The sequence below is a fragment of the Gopherus flavomarginatus genome, chromosome 4 (genome assembly GCF_025201925.1).
Source record: "Gopherus flavomarginatus isolate rGopFla2 chromosome 4, rGopFla2.mat.asm, whole genome shotgun sequence".
Classification (NCBI taxonomy): domain Eukaryota; kingdom Metazoa; phylum Chordata; order Testudines; family Testudinidae; genus Gopherus; species Gopherus flavomarginatus.
In genome coordinates, this window is record NC_066620.1 from 211169182 (window position 1) to 211192638 (window position 23457).

The 23457-nt window shown below is 45.5% G+C and overlaps 2 protein-coding genes across 6 annotated transcripts in view; one reads left to right on the plus strand and one right to left on the minus strand.

Annotated features, from left to right (window-relative positions):
* FZD3 (frizzled class receptor 3) overlaps positions 1-9608 on the minus strand; it is a 92435-nt gene extending 82827 nt beyond the window's left edge. For 2 of the 3 annotated variants that reach the window (XM_050948806.1, XM_050948804.1), the window contains exons 1-2: positions 9510-9608; positions 2577-3101 (exon numbers count right to left, since the gene is read on the minus strand). In XM_050948806.1, coding sequence (XP_050804763.1) covers positions 2577-2765 — 189 coding nt within the window. In that variant the 5' untranslated portion in view covers positions 2766-3101; positions 9510-9608. Of the gene's footprint in view, positions 1-2576; positions 3102-9509 lie in introns of those variants that run through there. The other variant, XM_050948805.1, reaches the window with a different exon arrangement.
* A 169-nt stretch (positions 9609-9777) lies between these two features.
* FBXO16 (F-box protein 16) overlaps positions 9778-23457 on the plus strand; it is a 62615-nt gene continuing 48935 nt past the window's right edge. For 2 of the 3 annotated variants that reach the window (XM_050948901.1, XM_050948899.1), the window contains exon 1: positions 9778-9884. The gene's annotated coding sequence lies outside the window, so the exon portion shown is untranslated. Of the gene's footprint in view, positions 9885-22670; positions 22748-23457 lie in introns of those variants that run through there. The other variant, XM_050948900.1, reaches the window with a different exon arrangement.

A 23457-nucleotide genomic window follows, 5' to 3' on the forward strand; every position in this document is an offset into this window, starting at 1 on the left:
TAGAGATTTGTGCTGGCATTATCACTTTCTGAGTATCTTGTTCAAGGAGGTTTTTTTCTTTATTCTTTTGTCTTACAGCACATAATATACATTTTTAAAACATTCTGGAAATGAAAATACTATTTTATTTAACCTATTTTCATATGAAAATTGAGCAAAGATGGGCAGTTAGTAATTATTTCATTTCAAACACTTCTCAACCACCTTTATTATTCTTTATCAAGTACTATGCTATATTATACCTGCAACTGTCTTGTCTTATGTCATCAACATCTCAACTCATTGCCAAACCTATTTTCTTTAAGGAAACCCATGTTACTAAACATGTTTCCTTAACATATCACCAGCTATGAAGACAAAACAGTAGCCTAATCTTAGTCAGCATTAATATAGTTTGTTGCTTGAACAGCTGGTAACTGGGCATGATATCAATACCAGATTGTCGCTATCTCATGGGAGAAATGGGGAGAATGCATAAGGGACAAACAAACCCTTATCCACAGTGCAGCAGCTATACAACTGTACATTTAGAGGGGCAAAAATATGGAACAAAATTCCATGTGTCAGATTAAAGCACTAACATTACCTGTGTCAATCACACATAGAACTCATGATCCCACCATTTAGAAAGGACATAGGAGAGCTAGAGATATGAAAAGAAAGGGAACAAAAACAATACAAGAACATGGAAACTATATTTCTAGAATATAGGAAGACATACAATCATGTGCGTCAGCGGTTCTCAACTGGGGGTCCGTGGGACCCCACCACTGAAACCCTGAGCCCTGGTAACCCTCACTTAAGGGGCTGAAACCTTGAGCTCCCCTCTCCCCGACTCAAGTCAGAGCAGCAGGGAGATGAAATCCTGAGCTCCTCCTCCCTCTCCCCCATGAAGATGCAAGCAGCGGGGCTGAAGCCCCAACATGGGAAAAAGCCCAGAGCAGAGTTGAAGGGGCACGAGGGTGTTGCCCCCCAAATGTGAACTGCCTTCCCCAGAGTGGGGCAGTCCTGGGAGCAGCTCCGCAGCCCCCCAACTCTCCCCCTCAGCTCCCACCCTCTGGCCAGATCCTATGCAGGAAACTGGAGCCAGGCAGTGCGGAGCAGCTGCTCCTCTGGGTGATGATACCATGGACTGGGCAGCCATGGCATTCCCCTGTCTGCTGCTGGTGCCTAGGGTTGCAGCTGCTCCTCAGCTCCCAGCCTCCTTTGACTGCTCATGCAGCAGGTCAGAGCTGCCCAGGTGGGGACCTGGCTCCAGCAGAGCCCTTAGAAAGCAGCTACCAGCACACAGACCCAGGCAGGTGGGTGGCCTGCTGAGGTGAGTCAGGTGGTGGTGGCAGTGCTCCCTCCCTGGACTCTGCTGTGCACAGCTAGCCTGAGCCCTGCTGGCCTTTGTCCCCCAGCTCCTCCCAAACAGAAATCAAACTACACTTGTCTAAGGGTCTCACCTCTGGCCCAGAGCCCCAAGTCCCCCCTGCCCACCGGGCCCTGGCGTTTTTATAGCATGTTGAGGGGGCCCCAGAAAGAAAAGGGTTGAGAACCCCTGGTGTGTGCAATTCCATCACAGTAGCATTGGAAAGCCAAATCTTGAGAGCCGCTGAGCATTCAAACTCTCACTGCTTTAATAAAATCACAGCCAAGCTCTACAAAAAGGACTTACTCAGACACTGTAAATGGAAGGACAAAGATTCCTGGTATATAAACAAGAGGTCAGTGGAAAAGACTCCCAAGTAGGTGACTGAAGCACCATCACAAGAGATATTCAAGAACAGATCAGACATATTAGTGGGAATTATTATACTATAAATGAATAAAGTGGATGGTGTACAGCAGTCCAACAAAATGTGGAGGTGGGAAAACGGAAATGAAAGCAGATAACTGGACTAGTCTTATCTGGATTTATTCTATAGATAAAAAGAGTATTAAGGTACCATTATAATAACAAAAAGTTTAAGTTCACCAATTCCCTGCTTGAACAGAAGCAGCTTAAAAGAATGGTTTGCCAACAGATATTCTTACAACCTGGGAAAGCACATGCATATATTTTTCCATCAGACTAGTGGGACACAAAGACAATATAATCTGTAAGAACTAAGGAGGCAAAAATATTCTTCCATCCAACATCAGAAGGACATATTTTTATAACTAAGTCCTCCATTGGTTGTTTAGCATTACTGTATAAATTAGTTTCTTGAAAAGTACTTTAAACTAACTTTTGCTGACACATTATTCCAAATATGCATTCTCATCAGCCAAAAATATTTAAAGCTTGAACCCTTGAGTACTTTTGAATGCAAACAGTTGTACTTATTGTTCATGTATATGTGAACAATGTGGTTACACATTTGTAGTAATTCTTAACAGTATATTTTATGGAATGATTTGTAAGGCAAATGGCATCTGGGAGCCTTACACTTTTCAAACAATAGGACATTAAGCAAAATATTGAAACTTCAGTATAAATATCCTCTATATAACCATCCTTCGCCTTAATTCCCAATTGCCAAAAATAATCCCATGGTCAATTAAAGGCCTACCAAATACATACTTTTGAAAGAAAGCAGATTAATTCTTACCTCCATTGCTAATGCTGCAGTTTGCTGGTCATAATGATTCAGAAGATTAGGCATAAAGGTGGTATTGTAAGGCAGGTCTTGGCACATTCTCAAGATGATGGGCTCACAAGAAAATAAACTGTGTCCACTTGTATGCCCCACCAAAACTTCCAAGAACAAAAGACAGCAGAACATCAAGCAAGTAGCCATCCTTCCACATGTGAATGGGAGCCAGTCACTGAGGCCTGTCAGATTATTCAATGTAGATTTTCAGATATACATGTACTGAAGGTCTGGCTTTAATGCCAGTATTTTTGCTGCTTGTTTGTTAAGATTCTTCAAAAACTGAAATTCTATTTGTGCTGTCAGAGTCTTATTCACTTGGTCTGACAGAACACTTGAGACAGATGAGACATCTTGTCTTTCCTTTTCACATTATGAAGGCTGTATTAGGTTAATGTGTCAATTGATTAACCACATTCCCACACGATAGAACCCATCTTGTTGAAACAGCAGCTGAGCTATGTTGTTCTTTTATTAAACAGCCTAAAAAACAAAACAAAACAGTAAAAACACTATAGTTAACTTCAAAATTAAAAATGTAGTTAATATAGAACAATATTAGCAAATAAATATTTAAGGTAATTTATTTGTAAGTGCTGATGCCAAGTAATTAAATCAAGAGACCCAGAATCAATTTTCAGTTCTGATTTTTCAATCTAAGCAGAAAAGGGCTAAAACAACAAGGAGTCGTTGTGGCACCTTAGAGACTAATGGATTTATTTGGGGCATAAGCTTCCCATGGGCTAGAACCCATTCATCAGATGCATGCTCCAAAAATAGCTCTCTCTTCCTATAGGGAAGGAGGGAAAACGGAAGTGACAGTGTTTCTATGTGATGAATCCTAAATATTTCCATCAAAGAGACATTAAGGCCTGGTCTATACTTAAAACTTGCACCCACACAGCTACAGCACCCACACCCTTGAAAAGGCAGCTACGCTAACCTAACCTCCAGCATAGCCGCAGCTAGGGCTGTGGAAGAATATCTCTACTGACCTTGCTACTGTTGCTCAGAGGCTGAGCTCCCATCTGCAACTGAACTTAGCCTCCAAATTTGAAACTACCCTTTGAAGAATTACAACTGAGTTTTCTGTGCAATTATTTTTAGTGGAATATTTACACATGTTCACAGATTGAACATTTAAAGTTTTTAATTCTGAAGTGTTGCTTTTTTGTTTCTCTAAACAATTCACAAACCTATACAGTGATAAATCTCAAACCAGCTAATTATTTGAGGGGGCGGGGAAGAGGAATTAGCTGTTGCAGGATTGCTCAAATCAGCTACTTTTGTTTCCAGATTATACTGGCCTTCCTCTGACACGCTAGTTGTGCTCTGCCTATTCTCTTGGTAAACCTTTAGGCAGGCTGGGCAGATGATCTGGAAGTGAAAGGGTCCTGGAGGAGACAGGAGCTTTAGAAGAGAACAAGAAGATGAGAAAGTAGAGGAGTATTGGCACTTAACAGCTCCCCTAGCACCATTGCCTCTGCTAACCAGCACATTAGGCAGCATCAGACCAAGCAAGAGCCTCTGCTCTGAGGTATCAGCATATCAAATGACACCACAGTGCTGCTGTTTCAATAGGCCTGGGAACCAAGGCAGCAGCATCAGGGAACTACTTCAAGCACTGATGCCTAGGCACAAAGGCACTGGATTCCCTCAGCCAAGGCCTCCCAACATGATTACATTCTCTTACATTGTCACCACATCCTAACTAGTCTCTTGAAAAGCCTATAGCCCCACTCACCCTACCTCACCTCCACCAAAGTAAGGGAGCAAAAAGATGACTCAGTGATATATGTGACTGGGACTAGTGTGTGTTTGACTAAGGAGGCATGAGCAGGGAGTCTAAAGTGCTGATACTTCAAGGCAGAAGCTTTTAAGGGTTCTCCCAGTGCTGCTTCCTTGGTTCATTGAGTACCTCAGCATAGAAGAGCGAGCTCCTGTATACCTCAGGCTACCCAGAGAGCTCAGGACTCTCCCAATCAGGCCCTGCTCTGCAATGGCACCCAGGTCCTTCCACATCTCCTTTTTGCTTTGAGTGCACCATGCTGCTTACCCTCTAGGAACCATTGCAATAGCTGAAAATAAGTCAGAGCACAACATACTCCACCCATCCCTGTCCCCAAAATATCTTGAGGCTGAGAGCAGTGAAAGGAAGAGTGTACGGCTGTTCTGGCAGTTTTAAACTGGCAGGGGAACCCCTTTATGCAGCTGTCATTCCCTGGGGTTATTTCTCTCCCTTCACAATGTAAAAGGGTCAGAAGTGGAGAAGTCTGATCCAATATGGTTTAAGTCTTGAGAATGGGGGCCAAAGTGGAAAAAAAATGAAGTAGGAAAACTATAGGACTATAAGAGGAGGAGGGCTAGCTCAGTGGCTTGAGCATTGGCCTGCTAAACCCAGGGTTGTGAGTTCAACCCTTGAGGGGGCCACTTAGGGATCTGGGGCAAAAATCAGTACTTGATCCTGCTAATGAAGGCAGGGGCTGGACTCGATGATCTTTTCATGGGGTCCCTTCCAGTCCATATATCATATTAAGACAGGTCTAGAGGGCCCCTGTTCTCACTACCACTTTATTCTGGAGGAGTATTAGAAATGGAAACCTAAAGCACAGAACTCAAACCTCTAACCAGATTGTTACTTACAAAAGATTCAATGTAGGCCATCACCCAGATAACTGTTGGTTCAAACAAGACTTCCAATAGAACCTCAAGTGCCACATTAATATTTCAGAGAAGAACCAAAGAACTGACAAACATAACAGGTTTGCAACCAAGAGCCATACTGGGTCAGACCAATGGTACATCTTGCCCAGCATTCTGTCTCCAACCATGGTCAGTACCACAGCTTCAGGGAGAGTGTATAGAACAGGGCAATTTTGGAGAGATCCACTGTTGTCTTCCTCTCTCAGCTGCTGGCAATCAGAGGTTTAGGATCATCCTGAACATGGGGTAGCATCCCTCCCAATCTTGACTAACAGCCACTGATTGGCCTCTCCTCCATGAATTTATATAATTCTTTTTTTAGACCAGTTGTACTTTTGACCATCAAAACATCCCATGGCAATAAGTTCCATGGATTAATTGAGCATTGGGCAACAGGGGATGGTTCACTTGACGATTACTTGTCCTGTTCATTCCTTCTGGGGCATCTGGCATTGGCCACTGTCAGAAGATAGGATACTGGGCTAGAGGAACCTTTGGTCTGACCAATATGACCGTTCTTATGTTCTTATTATATGAAGGAATACTTCTTGTTTGTAGTAAACCTGCTGCCTATCAAATTTATCTGGTGACTGCCGATTTTTGTATTGTGGGAGAGCATAAACAACACTTCTCTCTATTCACTTTTTCCACATCTTTCATGAGTCTAGACCTTTGACCAGATCTTATTAACCACCCAGTCACACTGACTTTGAGGAGCTGCAGCAAACGTGATGGTATGAAAAAGCCCTGAAAATACAGAGCCACTGCCACACCAGTGAAATGGATCTATACCTCTCATGATTGCTGAAAACCATTCCCTCTACTAATAGAAATTGTTAATGCCTTCAACAGTTGCACACCTGCCAAACTCTATTAAAAATGCAATAGTCAGCTCAGTCCTCAAAAAACCATCACTTGACCCTGAAGAACTCTCTAACCTCTCACTCATGGGGCAAAATGAACGAGAAAGTTGCAACCCCAAGCTCTAGTAACATGTGGTATTAGCCAACATCTTGGCTGCCCCACAATCTCAATTTCAACCAAGGCACAGCACAGAGACAGCCCTAGTGATACTAAAAGAGGTTGGCCTTGAGATCTTGCATCTGTCAGTGGTCTTAATGTTCATGCTCAAACTCACTTTGGATCTTTCTGTAGCTTTTGACACAGTAGACCAAGGGGCAGGAGTAGATGGCACATTCCTCTCCAGCAGAACTCAGAGGGTGACAGAACTGCTCTTACTTTCTGTAGGCCCTTACCTGTGATGTCTCACTGGGATCCATAATATTCCTTTTACACATCAATATCTGGGAGCAATAGTAAGAAAATACGCTCAGGTATCAAGAATATGCTGGTGATCCTCTTTATATATTAGTGATAAGTCATGCAACCAACACCTTTTCTAAGATGCTAGAATGACTATAAGATCAACTCTTGCATGAAGAGCAGCTGTCTCAAGCTTAACACAGGCAAAAATCAAATAATGCTAGTCAGAAGGAGGAAAATGCTTTGAAGAACTAACCAGACACCATTTCCAACTTCTACTCAAGGTGTACAGCCCCAATTGTCAAAGTGGATTGAACCTCAGGGTCCTGTCGCATCTCTCTACTCTTACATGACCAAGTATTCGTCCAGGCACTGACACTACTTGGTCATCTAAAACATCAGTGTATAAACATGCCTTTTCACCTCCAGCTTGCTTGGAAATTTCACCTCTTCCTCCTGGACAAGAACCTAGCCATAGTAATCCATGCATTTGTCTCTTTAAGACCATTAGGTTATTGAGGTTGAGGAGTCTGCTGGTATAAAATGCTGTTATCACCTCCATGGTCCAGTTCACCATGAGCACAACAGGTCTTCCTCAAAAGCCTTCACTAGCCCCCAGTCAGTTTCAGATGGCAACCTGAGCCCTCACTTCTAATCTTCACAAATTATTAATGGATCAAGTCCTATACATTAGGGACTATGTTTCAGTCTAGGAATGGACAATGCAGATGACAAAGCCCAAGACAGTGTGGAGAACTATGCATCCTTGGTTGATGGGATCCAGCCATAGAATGAACTTTCCAGAGTAGTTTAGGAACTGGCATATTTGATCAGACTCAAGCACTATGTAGTCCAGTATCCCACCTCCAGCCAGCACCAGATGCTTCTAGAGGAAGTTAAGAACCCTGCAGCAGGCAGATCCACCACATAAGGTCTCATCCTGATCTAACACAGTTTGGTTTAAAACTGTCACGCACGAAGATTACGCAAATCCAGAGACTAAACCCTGATCAAGAAACACTACAATGCCTTCCTCTTCAAAAAGGTTTTCCACCTTACCCAGAATGACACTCTCGATATTCACACCCCCAAACACCACCAAATCTGACTGCCCACAACCCCCCACAACAACAAAAAACCCAAAACACAAGTAGGGTTTTTATCCCAAGAAGGGAAAAAAGTCAGATATCATGTAACCCACACACCTTCTGAGTGTGGTGTTGTCCCATCTAGTGGTACCAAGACCACTTAGAGACAGATAAAATGAGTCTGCTCTACAGTCTTAGCTAACAGCCAGATGGCTTTTAGCTCATGCAGTAGAGGTTCACGTACTAAGCACCAGAGGTTCCAGGTTTGATCCCGTCTGTCCATGACTGGGGTCTGTTGGTGTTACAATTGCATTAAATCCTTTAGGGATTTTGTTATTGCTATTTGTTTTATGAAGAACTCACATAGATCCTATGGTGCTAGACAGTAATACAACACTCAGAGAAACTATTTGCAAGGCCAGAACTGTAGGTTGAATCTGAAGCAAAAGCTAGAGAAGATAGGTTTTGTAGCCTATCACCTATAACCTGAACCATCCACACCCTTTAAAAGGAAAATGCCTAAGTAAAACTAAAATGCAGAGAATAGGAGAACTGCAATCTGAAAAGCCAAGTATGTGACTGTATTCCAACTGTGAATGCTAACCATTTTTAGACTAGAATCAAGAGTTAGAAATACAGTTGATCTATTCTTTAGTGTAGACATGAACATGCCATAATGTACAGTTTTTAATTTCCTGGTGGCAATATTTCTGACCACACTATCTTTTTTGGTTCTTTATCAGGCCTATAAAACACACATAATTATACATGCACATACACTGAACTATTTTAGTGATCACATCAGGAGACACCAACTCACCTACCCTGGGACACTGAAGACAAACTGCAAGCAAAAGGATCAGGAAGTAGCCAGTGAGCCAATTAGTTACGGACTTTAAAAGACTAATTATAAACACATACATAAAGGCTTAGTTGTAGTATTATTACATACATCGCAAATGGCAAATCCTACAGGGCAGGTACCAACTCTTAAGCGTAAATGTAATATTAGCAAATAAGTTTCACAATTAATACTAGAAGAGGTGAAGAGCAAACATACTTGAGGAATGGGAAGATCACACAGATGGATGCACTCATGAAGAGCAATCCCAAAGAGGATAGATGTTGGGGAACAAGATGGCAACTTCACCCCTCCCCTCCATTCCAAATACAGGGGGAATGGGGCAGGGGACACTCCCCACATTCCACTTCAATTACAGTCAGGGGGAGACACACCACACTGCAGTTTTCTCCCACTCCATTTTTGTTACAGATTAAGGGGAAAACCACACCACACCTGCCCCCATTTCAATTACACTGGGGAGATGCACATCACACATCTTTCCCCACTGTAGTTACAGACAGAGGGGGAGAAGAGAACCACATTGTATAGTATCCCCCCCCCGCCAATTCTTCTCCTCAATTCTCGTGGCAGACAGAGAGAGGGGGAACCAAACTATATTCCCCCCCCACACTCCATTTCAAGCACAGATTGAGGGGGGGGGAGCCACACAATATCCCCCCCGCCCTCCATTGCAGGTCCAGGTGGGGTGTGGGGGGAGGGGAGAACTTCTCCATCACTCGCCTGCTGAAAGAGGGGCTCTCCCTCTTCTTCACTCCCACGGGATCTGGGGGGGTGAGGGGAGCTTGTGACCCAGCCATTGCCCAGCTCAGCCCTCCCCTGGCCGGGATCTCCCCTCCCCGGCGCTGTCCCTCCCGCTCTGCCTGGGGAGAGTTTGTGCGCTCTCACCTCGGAGGATCCCCTCCACCCTCAGGCAGCAACGGAAAGGGAGCGGGTCGCCCACCCCCCCACCGAGGCCCAGGCCACCGCACTTACCTCAGCACCCGCCCCGCCTCTCCGGCCTCGCGTCTCCCCCCCCGCGACCCCAGAGCCGGCGGCGCAGCGCGAGGAGGTGAAGAAGGTAACGGCCGCGCCTCCCGCCCCCAACGGCGGCCTCCTGCCAGCCCCGCCTCCGCCTCTAGCGCCGTCACTCCCTGCCCCGCCCCTTCGGCCCGCCCCGGAGAGCAGCGAATCAGAACCAGCCAGCTAGTTGCTAGGTAGAAGAGCCGGCGCGCCGCGGCTCGGCCCTGATTGGCTGCTTCCCGCGGGGCGCTCGGAACTGTTTCCATGGCAAAGGGAATAAACTTGCCGGGAGAAGAGGAGACGGGGGGGCCGTAGAGGGGGGCGCGGCTCCGGAGCACAGGAGGCCAGGTGAGAGCGAGGGGGAGGGGCGTATCCTCGTTAGGGGCATCGTGGCGATGGGGGGTATCGATATCACGGTGGGGGGGGGGGGCGCTCGGGGTATCGCCTCCATGGCGGTCAGGGGCACTGGGATATCGATTCCCGAGACGCGGGGGGCGGGGTTTCTGGGGAGGGCGGGGACTGATGCCATAGGGCAGCACGTGGATTGCCAGCTGGGGGGTGAGGGATGGATGTCACAGGGCATGGGGCGCACCAGGGGTGCAGAGGGGACACTGGGAATTCTTCATGATGCTGGACATGGGGGCACAGGGAGTTATGGATGGAGGGCATTGGGAGATATTGGTACTACAGGGTGGCGGGGGCACTAGGTATGGGCGATGCTGGGTGCGCGTATCGGGGGATATCACTGCTGCAGGCTGCTGTGGGGATACTGGTGCCAGAGGGGGCAGGGGGAGCACTGGCGGATATCAGTGCATAAGGGGGATATTCGTTGCAGGGGAGCACTGGGAATGTATAAAACCACAGGGGCCATTGGGGGATACCAGCACCACAGGCTGCTGTGGGGTATATCAGTTCTATAGGGTGCAGGGGGAGAACTGGAAATATACAGTACAGTGCAGGGGTACTGGGGGATGTCAGGGTCCGGGGAGCACTGGGAATGGGCAGTGATGTGGGTGCATGGGGGAGGGGGATATCAGTGCTACAGGGTGAAAGGGGTAATACTGGAGGGAACTGATGCCATAAAGCACAGGGCACTGGAGGCTGGCAGAATGCAGTAGAGCTGATGGTTTTGTTGCTATGAAGAGCATAGGACTGTCAGTGCTGCAAGGCCCAAGATGGACCCTGGAGAGAATCAGTGCCATGGGGCATTGGTGGGGGTTATAGATACCTCAAGGCAATGGGGAGCTGTGGGAGTTAGAGACTGTGAAGGGCACAGGGTGTATCAATTCTATAGGGTACCAGGGGCACTGAGGGGGTACTGATACTGCAGGGAAAACAAATAAATAAATAATTGGAGATATACCTATTTCCTAGAACTGGAAGGGACCTTGAAAGGTCAGCGAGTCCAACTCCCTGCCTTCACTAGCAGGACCAAGTACTGATTTTTGCCCCAGATCCCTAAGCAGCCCTGTTAAGGTATTACCCCTTTGAACTTTAGCGTTCAGAAAGTGGGGACCTGCATGTACCCCTTTAAACTTAATTCCTAGCTTAGATTTGATAGCGCTGCCACCAACCAAAAATACAGTGTTTTGGTACACTTCCTGTCCCCCAAAAACCTTCCCTGGGGGACCCAAGACCCAAATCACTTGGGTCTTAAAACAGAGAGAAATAAACCATTCTCCTCCTTCCCCCTCCCAGACTTTCCCTGAGAAGTACACTGATCCAAACTCCTTGGATCCTAAAACAGAGAGGAATTAACCTTTCCCCTGCCCCCTTCTCTTCCCCCGCCACTCCCTGGTGAGTCCAGACCCAAGCCCCTTGAGTCTTAAACAAGGAAAAAAATTAATTAGGTTCTTAAAAAAGAAAGCTTTTAATTAAAGAAAGAAAAAAGTAAAAATTATCTCTGTAAAATCAAGATGGAAAATCTTTACAGGGTCTAAGCTTATGCATAGACTAGAGGGACTCCATCCCCCCTAGCCTAAGATACAAGTTACAGCAAACAGAGGTAAAATATCCTTCCAGCAAAATACACATTTGCAAATAAAGAAAACAACCATAAAGACTAATCTGCCTTCTATCTAGTACTTACTATTTTGAACATGAGAGACTGTTTTAGAAAGATTGGAGAAAGATCTGGTTGCACGTCTGGCCCCTCTTAGCTCCAAGAGAGAACAAAGAACAAAACAAACAGCACAGACAAAGACTTCCCTCCACCAAGATTTGAAAGTGTCTTGTCCCCTGATTGGTCTGGTGTCAGCCAGGTTCACTGAGCTTATTATTAACCCTTTACAGGTAAGAGAGACAGTAACCCTTAACTATCTGTTTATGACAAGCCCCCTCAAGGATTGAACTCACAACCCTGGGTTTAGCAGGCCATTGCTCAAACCACTGAGCTATTCCTCCTCCTGAATAATAGGGAGTACTGGTTTCATGGGGTTTGGAGAGCACTGGGGTATCAGTGGCACATACCACAGCCACAGCTGGAGACATGGGAGGAATTGATGCCAAGGGCAACACTAGGGGCTATCAATGCTGTGGGAAGCAAAGGGGATATAGATACTGCAGGGCAGTAGGGAGTATTGACTCTATGGGGCTGTATGCAAGATTACTGATGCTGCAGAGAACAGGGGGTAACAGGGGAGTTTCACCGCTTACATGCAGGGGAGGGAAAAGGGCTGCAGGGCTATTAATGCCACAGGGAGCCTGGAGGTATCAAAGCCACACAGTGCAGGGGGGTATCACTGCTGTGGAGGCTCAGGAGACATCAGTGTACCCTGTTTGGGGGCATTGAAGCTGTGGGTCACAGGTAGAGGCTGTGGGAGGGACTGATGTCATGGAGGCCCTAGGGGGGTCATTTCAACCAGGAAGCACAGAGACAATCAGTGCTGTGGGGAGTAGAACTGGGGATATCAGTGCCTTGAGGAGGGTATCAGTGCCTGGAGTGGAAGGGGTATTGATAATATAGGGCATGGGGCTCTCACAGGTATTGAGACCACTGGGGATGTGAGGGTGTCAACTCTGGAGTACTGAAGGGTGTCAATGCCATAGGGTAGTTGTTGGCACAGGGGATACTTAGTGGGACACAGCACCTTGAAATGAGATGCAGCAGCAAGAAGACCAAACTTGTACTTATTTTGCTGCCCATCCACTCAACTACTTTCTAGGTTTCTCTCTCTGTTTCAAATGATTTTCCCCCAGATCAGTCCTCTTGCAATTTCTCATGCCGAGTCTCATATATTTAGTCTATAAGGTGCCACAGGACTCTGTTGCTTTTCTCATATACTTTGTTCTTTTTGGTCTATATACTCTAATCCCTCTGGCTCATCTTTCTATTACTATGGTTTGCAACAGTTGAAATCCACAGAGGACAGTACACCTCTACCTCGATATAACATGGCCCATATAACACAAATTTGGATATGACCCGATAAAGTAGTGCTCCGGGGGGGCCAGGGCTGCGCCCTCTGGTGGATCAAAGCAAGTTAGATATAATGCAGTTTTACCTATAACGCAGTAAGATTTTTTGGCTCCCGAGGACAGCGTTATATCAAGGTAGAGGTGTATATGTGAATTAACTACTGTTGACTCCCAGGATGATCATTTACAAGCAGTCCTCTCTTCCTTTCTAAGCCTTACAGTTTGGTTAGTTCATTCTAGGTAAAAGTCACACTTATACCATCATGTGGATTATGGTTGTTAGATTATTTCTATGTAACATGTGTTTTTAAACCTGTGGGTACATGAGTCTCCGATGAGCCAGGAAGGCTTAATAAAACAGGGCCTCTATAAGACTTATTCTGACTATGATTTGCAGAAGGCGAAGGCCCGGGAATGGTATTCCAGAGGGTTAAGCCTAGATTAACATAGCTAAAGGAAATGAGTTTAATGCCTTAGTTAATATGATCTGATCATACGTAGCATTAATCTTTCTTAAATGCATTCAAATTATTTTTAAAACAAAGGGTTTGATCCAGCTCCTACTGAAATAAAAGAAAGTCTTTGTTATCTTTAATGGGAATTGGATCGGGGGAGAGAAATCATTCTGCTGTAGTAAACAACTCCATTTGCTAGGAGTGCACAACTGTATCATAAAGCAACCAATACAATCATGTTATAGAACTCTAGGATTTGTCTGCTTGATTCTTATCTCAAAGGAGCACATATACCAATATAGTTCTGGATTCTAAGGAGCACCAAGCATATTACCCATATAATTAATGTTTCCCGTGGCTATACATAATAATCCTTAGTACTTGTATGGCCCATTTAACCTTCAAAGCACTGTACAAAGATTCATTAACTGACTGAATTGTGAAGGAACCATTGCAAGAGCCAATCTCCACTGGACTGGTGCTGGACATCTTGGGGAAGAAATGTTGCCTAGTCAAAGAGAAGTCTTAATGACCCAGAAAGGACCAAAGAAGAGAGTTGATAAAGGTACAGCAACTCAGGAGGTGCCTAGGGGACAACAAGGGTAACCCTCACCCGTCAAGCTGGGTGTGGTACTGCAGTCCTTTTCCCACTTCTGGCAGCCCATATAGGTTGTCAACATTGGTTGGCAGGACTTCAGTGGCTCAGCCCTCCACTCGAGTCACAAAGTCCAAATGAACCTCTTCTGGGGTAGTACAGAGTTCAATAACTAATAACAATCTGTTTGCCCTCCCTAGAGTCTTCTGCCCTGGCTATGAGCCTTTTAAATTCTGCTTTAACTAAGAATTAGTTAATTCTAACTAAGGTCTGCCCCTTCTTGGGGCTTACACCATTTAAACTGTGATCAGTAAGGGAACCCCTCCTGTGCCCTACTGGGGGTCCCAACCAGGGACCCTATACACGGCAGCCACATACTGCTCAGTAGGGCAGTTCTTTGCTACTGTTTGTCTTGGCGTCTTCCTACAAGGCCCTTTTATCTCCAGCCCTATCTCAGCACCAGCATCCTCAGGGTCTTCTCTCTCTGCAGTCTCTCTGTGAGTTTAGCGTACCATAAGCTTTACTTATTTGTGCAGCCAAAGAAGAACGCCCACTCCTTTGCTCCTGCCCAAAAACTGACCTGCTAAAGGACTGCAGCTGTTTTCATCTGAGCTTGCTGGGCTCTGATTGGCTGTCACTAGACCTTCTAGCCATTGGAGGAACAGGTCTCTCTGGCTTCCAAGATGACTGTTTAAGTGGGCTTTTCTAGGAAGGCCTAGAGGACCTTCCTTTTCCTCCCACCTCACTGTATGGATGTATGGGCAGGATGCAGTAGAGCAGCAGGGATCCATATGTGGGGTACCAACTCTGTGTGCTGCTAATATGTATGGTCTCTTTCTAGCCCTGCTGATTTAATACATCAGTACAGCAATGGAAAAGTGTTCAATTGCCTAAGCAGTATATACCTCGTTAGCATTCATCACCATGTACTTTTGACAGGTTTCCGCACCCCATTTTGGGCTTATGTCCTGCCATGCGTTCCCGTTGCCGTTGGTGTTGAGGTTTGGTGCCATTGGCCATTTTGAAAAATAATTTTTTTTTATTATTTTTTATGTTTGAATAGGGGGCTTGTTTCATCTTGTGTTTGGCCACATTTAGAGAAAAAGGTTGAAAAAATAGAAAGAAAGATTTAAAAAAGAAAGATTTGGAGAGATGATTTTTAAAGATTAGAAAGAGAGGAAAAAATAAGCACAGGGCAAAGAAAAAAATGGTTAGAGAATCAAAAAAAAAAAAAAAAAGCAGTAAGAGAGTCTGTGTTACTGAACATATGCAGAGCAAAGCATCCTACCCCAGCAAGTATCGGTAGTGAAACTATAGGTGTTCTGGGTGGTGAACCTTGGGAGCTGTCCCCGCCTCACGGTGGAATGATCTGAAGCTGTTTTACAGCTACATCACAGAATGCACTTTTTGAACCAATCCTTTCATACCACTAGACTAGGAAGATATCCAGTCTGTGAAAGAAATGTATTGAAACATCTCTGAGGGTGAAATCTTATCTGTATTCAGTTTCTTACTGTATTAGACATAGACTTGCATGTTTTACTTTATTTTGCTTGGTAATTCACTTTGTTCTGTCTGTTACTACTTGGAACCACTTAAATCCTACCTTCTGTATTTAATAAAATCACTTTTTACTTATTAACTAACCAGGGGTATGTATTAATACCTGGGGTTGCAAACTGCTGTGCCTATCTCTCTATCAGTGTTATAGAGGGTGAACAATTTATGAGTTTACCCTGTATAAGCTTTATACAGGATAAAATGGATTTATTTGGGGTTTAGACGCCATTGGGAGTTGGACAGCTGAGTGTTAAAGGCCTGGTCTACACTACGCGTTTATACCGATTTTAGCAGCGTTAAACCGATTTAACGCTGCACCCGTCCACACAACGAGGCCCTTTATATCGATATAAAGGGCTCTTTAAACCGGTTTCTGTACTGCTCCCCGACGAGAGGAGTAGCGCTGAAATCGGTATTACCATATCGGATTAGGGATAGTGTGGCTGCAAATCGACGGTATTGGCCTCTGGGCCCTATCCCACAGTGCACCACTGTGACCGCTCTGGAAAGCAATCTGAACTCGGATGCACTGGCGAGATAGATAGGAAAAGCCCCGCAAAATTTTGAATTGCATTTCCTGTTTGCCCAGCGTGGAGCTCTGATCAGCACGGGTGGCGATGCAGTCCCAAATCCAAAAAGCGCTCCAGCATGGATCGTACGGGAGATACTGGATCTGATCGCTGTATGGGGAATCAAATCTGTTCTATCAGAGCTCCATTACAGAAGATGAAATGCCAAAGCATTTGAAAAAAAATCTCCAGGCTATGATACAGAGTCCACAGCACAGTGCTGTGTGACAAGCATAACGGAAAGCCAAAGAATCAAATGGACGTTCATGGAGGAAGGGAGGGGGGACAGAGGACTCCAGCTATCCCACAGTCCCCGCAGTCTCTGAAAAGCATTTGCATTCTTGGCTGAGCTCCCAATGGCTGTAGGGTCAAAAACATTGTCTGGGGTGGTTCAGGGTATATCTCGTCAATTTACTCCCCCTCCCCCCCCCGTGAAAGAAAAGGGAAAAAATCGTTTCTTGACATTTTTCAATGTCACCGTATGTCTACTGCATGCTGCTGGTAGACACGGTGCTGGGGCAATGAACAACAGCATCCTCTCCCCTCCCTTCCCCGGTGGCAGACGGTACAGTGCAGTAGGACTGGCAGCACTCCTCATCATCATCCCGTGAGTGCTCCTGGCTGGCCTCAGGTGAGGTCAGCCAGGAGCGCCTGGATAAAAATAGGAATGACTCCCAGTTATTCCCGGCGGATGGTACAGAACAGCTGGTAACCGTCCTCATCATAGCAACTGGGGGCTGAACTCCATCAGCCCCACCCCCCCTTTCATGTCTAAAGAAAAGATTCTGTACTGCCTGGACTATCACAGCAGCAGGATGCTGCACTCCTCTCCCCTCTACTGTTTAATGTCCTGTCTGGACTATCTTAGCAGCTGGAGGCTGCCTCCCCCTCATTTTATCTCACTAAAAAGTCAGTGTTTCTTATTCCTGCATTCTTTATTACTTCATCACACAAATGAGGGGACCCTGCAATGGTAGCCCAGAAGGGTTGGGGGAGGAGGGAAGCAACGGGTGGGGTTGTTTCAGGGACACCCCCTAGAATAGCATGCAGCTCATCATTTCTGTGGGATCTGACACAGAGCAGCTGTGCTCTCTGGTACACTGGTTCTCTAGTACACTTGTCCCATATTCTAGGCAGGAGTGACTCTATTTTTAGATACAACATAGAGGAGGGAATGACCCGGGGAGTCACTCCCATTTTTGTCTTTGTGCCCCCGGCCGACCTCAGAGAAGGTCAGCCAGGAGCACCCATGACAGCAGCAGACGGTACAGAATGACTGATAACCGTCATCTCATGGCCGATTTACAATGGCACAGCAGACAGTACAGAACAACTGGTAACCGTCTCTGCTATCTTGCAAAGGCAAATGAATGCTGCTGTGTAGCGCTGCAGTACCGCCTCTGTCAGTGGCATCCAGTACACATACGGTGACAGTGACAGAAGGCAAAATGAGCTCCACGGTTGCCATGCTATGGCGTCTGCCAGGGCAATCCAGGGGAAAAGGGCGTGAAATGATTATCTGCCGTTGCTTTCACGGAGGAAGGAATGAGTGACGACATTTACCCAGAATCACCCAAGACACTGTTTTTGCAGCATCATGCATTGGGATCTCAACCCAGAATTCCAATGGGCGGGGGCGACTGCGGGAACTATGGGATAGCTACGGGATAGCTACGCACAGTGCAACGCTCCAGAAATCGATGCTAGCCTCGGTACATGGACGCACACCACCGAATTATTGTGCTTTGTGTGGCCGCATGCACTCAGCTTTATACAATCTGTTTTACAAAACCAGTTATGTAAAATCAGAATAATCCTGTAGTGTAGACGTACCCAAAGACAAGAACACTTCTGTAAGCTGCTTTCAGTCAAGCCTACAGCTGTTAGGGCACATGTTTCAGACCTGGGTCTGGGTTTGCAGCAGGCTAGCAAGTCTGGCTCAAACCAGGCAGGGCAGTGAAGTCCTAAGCTGCCAGGGCAGGGACAGCAGGGGCAGAAGTAGTCTTGGCACATCAGTTGGCAGCTCCCTAGGCTGTTCTGTGATCTAACCCATCACAGCACGCATATTCCAATTCTGGCACCAGACCACCTAGGCACTGAGTACCTTAATTGGAAGAGGTATTTCTCTACGGTTCTTCAGGTGCTTGTGGACGTTTCACTGACATTAACGCAGGCTGGTCCAGAAAGGTGCATGAGGCACACATCTTTCATAACACTGGCCTGTTCAGAAAGCTGCAAGCAGGGACTTTCTTCCCAGACCAGATCAGTGCAGGGGAAGTTGAAATGCCCATTGTGATCCTGGGAGATGCCACCTATCCTTTAACACCATCACTTATGAAGCCATACACGGGGCATCTTGACAGCAGCAAAGAGTGGTTCAACAACTGGCTGAGCAAGTGCAGAATGACTTTTGAGTGCGCTTTTGGCTGTTTAAAGGCCCGCTGGCACTGCCTATTTGGGAAGCTGGACCTGGCCGATGACAGTGTTCCTATGTTTATAGCCATGTGCTGTACTCTCCGTAATATTTGTGAAGGGAAGGGTGAAAGCTTCACTCAGGACTGAACCACTGAGGCTCAGCGCCTGGAGGCTGAATTTGAACAGCCAGAGACCAGGGCTATTAGAGGGGTACAGTGCAGCAATTTGAAGCTGGAAGCCACTAATATTTGTTTCTGTGCTTGGGAGTGCAGTGCTTGTAATGCTAGGAGGTGATTGTGGTTTGTGCAGACGATGCACTGTGGAGGTTTAAGATGATTATCTGTTGCTTTGCAGGGCTGTGTTTGCTTTCAATGAATACTACCTTCTCCCTGTATGATGAGGCATTCCCAACTCAGGTTTACACAGGTACTTAAGGGAGGGATCTTAAAAGCAGCTGTTTAAGGAACTGAAAAGGGTGCTGAGGGAGTTGGCTAATGTGATTGCAGTGCCATTGACCATCAGCTTTGAAAATTCATGGTGATCAGGGGAGGTCCTGGACAATTGGAAAAAGGCAAATATAGTGCCCGTATTTAAAAAAGGGAAGAAAGAGAACCTGGGGAACTACAGAGCGGTCAGCCTCACTTTAGTCCCCGGCAAAATCATGGAGCAGGTCCTCAAGGAATCCATTTTGAAGCACTTGGAGGAGAGGAAGGTGATCAGGAACAGTCAACATGGATTCACCAAGGGCAAGTCATGCCTGATCAACCTAATTGCCTTCTGTGATGAGAAAACTGGCTCTGTGGATATGGGGAAAGCGGTGGATGTGTTATATCTTGACTTTAGCAAAGTTTTTAATATGGTTTCCCACAGTATTCCTGTCAGCAAGTTAAAGAAGTATGGGCTGGATGAATGGACTGTAAGGTGAATAGAAAGCTGGCTAGATTGTCGGGCTCAACAGGTAGTGATCAACTGCTTGATGTCTAGGTGGCAGCCAGTATCAAGCGGAGTGCCCCAGTAGTCAGTCCTGGGGTCAGTTTTGTTCAACATCTTTATTAATGATCTGGATGATGGGATGAATTGCACCCTCAGCAAGTTCGCACATGACACTAAGCTGTGGGGAGAAGTAGATATGCTGGAGGGTAGGGATAGGGTCCAAAGTGACCCAGACAAATTGGAGGATTGGGCCAAAAGAAATCTAATGAGGTTCAACAAGGACAAGTGCTGAGTCCTGCACTTAGGAAGGAAGAATCCCATGCACCACTACAGGCTGAGGGCCAACTGGCTAAGTGACCGTTCTGCAGAAAAGGACCTGGGGATTACAGTGGACGAGAAGCTGGATGAGAGTCAGCAGTGTGCCCTTGTTGCCAAGAAGGCCAATGGCATGTTGGGCTGTATTAGAAGCATTGCCAGCAGATCGAGGGAAGTGATTATTTCCTCTATCTGGCACTGGTGAGGCCACACCTGGAGTATTATGTCCAGTTTTGGTCCCCCCATTACAGAAGGGATGTGGACAGATTGGAAGGAGTGGAGGGCAACGGAAATGCCTAGGGGGATGGGGCACATGACTTATGAGGAGATGCTTAGGGAACTGGGGTTATTTTGTCTACAGAAGAGAAGAGTGAGGGAAGATTTGATAGCAGCCTTCAACTACCTGAAGGGGGTTCCAAAGAGGATGGTGCTAGGCTGTTCTCAGTGGTCGCAGATGACAGAACAAGAAGCAATGGTCTCAAGTTGCAGTGGGGGAGGTCTAGGTTGAATATTAGGAAGCACTATTTCACTAGGAGGGTCGTGAAGCACTGGAATGGGTTACCTAGGGAGGTGGTGGAATCTCCATCCTTAGAGGTTTTTAAGGGTCAGCTTGATAGAGCCCTGGCTGGGATGATTTAGTTGGTGTTGGTCCTGTTTGAGCAGGGGATTCGACTAGATGATCTCCAGAGGTCTCTTCCAACCCTAATATTCTATGATTCTGTGAAAGAAGAGCCTGTGGAGGAAGAAGGCTGTCATCTGTGAAACCAGCGTTGGGATTATTTTTGTTTTTGTTTTGATGCTTTGATACTAACTTCTCTCTCAGAGCAGGAACATGACTGCCTGAACCTGGTTTGTTTTGTTTTGTACTGACCTGCTTCATCAGCCTGCAGTGTTATTGTAAGCACTGTCCTTCGTATGCACTGGATGAGGACAGGTTGCTGTAGAAAAAATATTATGTTATCATGTAGGTTAGAACTATGTCAGTGCAATGCACAAGGAAGCCAAATTAAGGTTACACAGACAACCTTAATTCTGGCATTTCCTAACGTTGGAGTGCTTGACTTTGTAACCTGTCATCTAGTTACATAACTGCTTTAAGAAACTCCACACTAATAAGAAACCAGGAACTAGGAGTCCTATCAGAGAGTCTCCTGATCTAGCTATTAAACCATATTGCATCAAAAGATAGCGAGGACAGGAAGTGTGTATGTTTTACCGGTTCTCTTCACTCCTCTGCTTCCATCATATTTGTAAAGAAATAGAAAAATACAAGGAAAGAGTGATCTGCTGAGGCTGATCCTACCACATTTTCAGAAGCAAAGAGGGGAATCTTGACTGGATAGACTGCAGGACTGCGTTTTTCATAAGGTTTTTCTTGTGAGCATCAGTGTGTGTTTGTACTGGCAAAGTGTTATACAAAGGTGTTTGCTGAAGGTTTTGTAGTACTTGGAGTTATGGCAGGATAGCAATATATACTGTATCAGAGTTAGCTTTGCTTTTGTTCCAGAAGTCCTAAATCATCCTGCCATCATGAAAGCTTTAAAATAAACATACTGAAGTATTTACAGAACAGGTACCCAATAACCATATTAAGGACTTCAGACATTTTTAATGTCACTTCATTTAAAAGAAATTATTCAATTTTCAGAATGTTGGACTCTAAGACTACAATCCTGCCACTGGCTCCATGGGGATGGGCTCTTATGCAGACCCATTAAAGCCTGTTACAGGATTTAGGATAAAGAGAAAGCTTTTCACGTATTTGGACAAATATTTGTATAAAGACACTACAGTTTAGACCAGTAGAGATGACATTTATTTGGTGCCACAAAAGAGAGAATTAATTAAAAAAACATAGTGCAGTGACACATTTAACCTCAGGTCTCCAATTGTTGTAAAAAAAAAACCCAGTACAATAAGCCACAGAATCAATACAAACATCCAAAAACAAATCCACTAAAATGCAGGCAGATAGGAGCTTTCATTCAATTCGTAACCATTTTGAATCTCATTCTGCTAGTTTAAATGTAAAGGAAGCAAATGGCCCCTTGAAGGACTGGGTATTGTATGCTCATCAAAATCAGGAAAGAGCCATTTTATGTTTCTTAAAATGAGGTATAACCTAGTAGGGAAAATAGTGCAAAAGTATCTCCAATGTTGTTACATTCTTTGCAGCTTGTTTTCTCTGCAGCGTCAGGAGCTTGGGGAAAAAACTTACTTGCTTCCTGATTCGTTGCAAAACCTCTTTTGGTCATTCACTGATCAAAAAACAAGGGAAATCATTCAAATAATTCCTGATTGGAAAGACCCGCTTGATTTATTTGTTAGTAGTAGTGGTATGACAGTATCATACAGAGACAATGAGACCATTCACATGCTTAAAATTAGCTATGTGCTTAAGAATCTTGCTGGGTTGGGTGGGGCCTAATAGGCTTACTATAGTTGCAGTTGAAGGACTAGCCCTGTCTGTTGTCAGCAAAGGATCACATTTACGTGTGTAAGGTTTCCTCCAAAAAAGCAGGTAAAGATGCAGAGGGATTTTCTCCTTCTGAGCCCTCTTTTAAACACAGTATTTAGAGACTGGAGGCCCTTGATTTCTTTATCCTTTCCCACAGGTTGAAGGTGCTGGAAATATCCTCCTGCACAATTGTTTTGAACAACAGTTTTAACTACGTACCACCATCTGTCTTAAATTGATCTTTTTCTTTTAGTAGATTGAAATGATTTTTTTCTCGTAAGATCCATGGAATCTTCCTTAAAGATTAGATTCTCATAGTCTTCACTCAGACGTTCAAGGAAATAAAAGGGGATTAAGGCCATCCTGACTCCGTCATTTGCCCCTGCTCAGATTGTGACTCTATGAGATACGGTTCTTCCTCTCGTCTTCCACAGGAGCAGAATCCTAGTTTATAATCTAGCCCTAACTGAATTAAGGCCAGATCCAGAACCCAGGTAAGTTAATGGAAAGACTCCCGTTGACTTTAGTGACTTTGGATCAGGCCATTAGTGCATATAGATATTAACGTAATGAGCACAATATAAAAACCTAGGTAGATCTCTGGGTTTGTAGTGTTATATTTGCATATACCCGTGGGCCTGAAACAAGCAAATAAACCAAAAAACCTTCAACCAATAACCCAGCAGAAAACCCAGAGATTCCATAAAATCCACTAGGGACTTTGCTGTTGCTTTTGATTTTTATGTGGCTTGTTTACACAAAAACATTAGGTTGACATAAGGCAGCTTATGTCGACCTAATTATGTCAGTATACACACTACAGCCTTGCTCAAACCAATGTAAGTGCCATACTACACTGACATAATAACTCCACCTCCACGAGAGGCATAGGGCTTATGTCAGTGTAGTTACAGCGACACAGTGTCATTGTGAGTTACTTACATTGGCTGTTGGCTGCCTTGTCAATTTCACAGCTCCATGCTAGAACCTGAAATTGACAGGAAAGTTGGGTGGGTGGGCGGCTTCAGCTAGAGCCAGGCTGGGCCCACAGGGCTCTGCGCCAGGCTGGGCTGCCCCCTGGGGTCCTGGCTTCCTTCCTCCCAGCAAGTCTTCTTCCCTGGGGCTCCCTGCTCCCCATGAGGAGCCCGGCAGCTGCCAGGGCTCCCAGCTCCCTGCCAGGAGCACAGCACCCACCTGGCAGGGA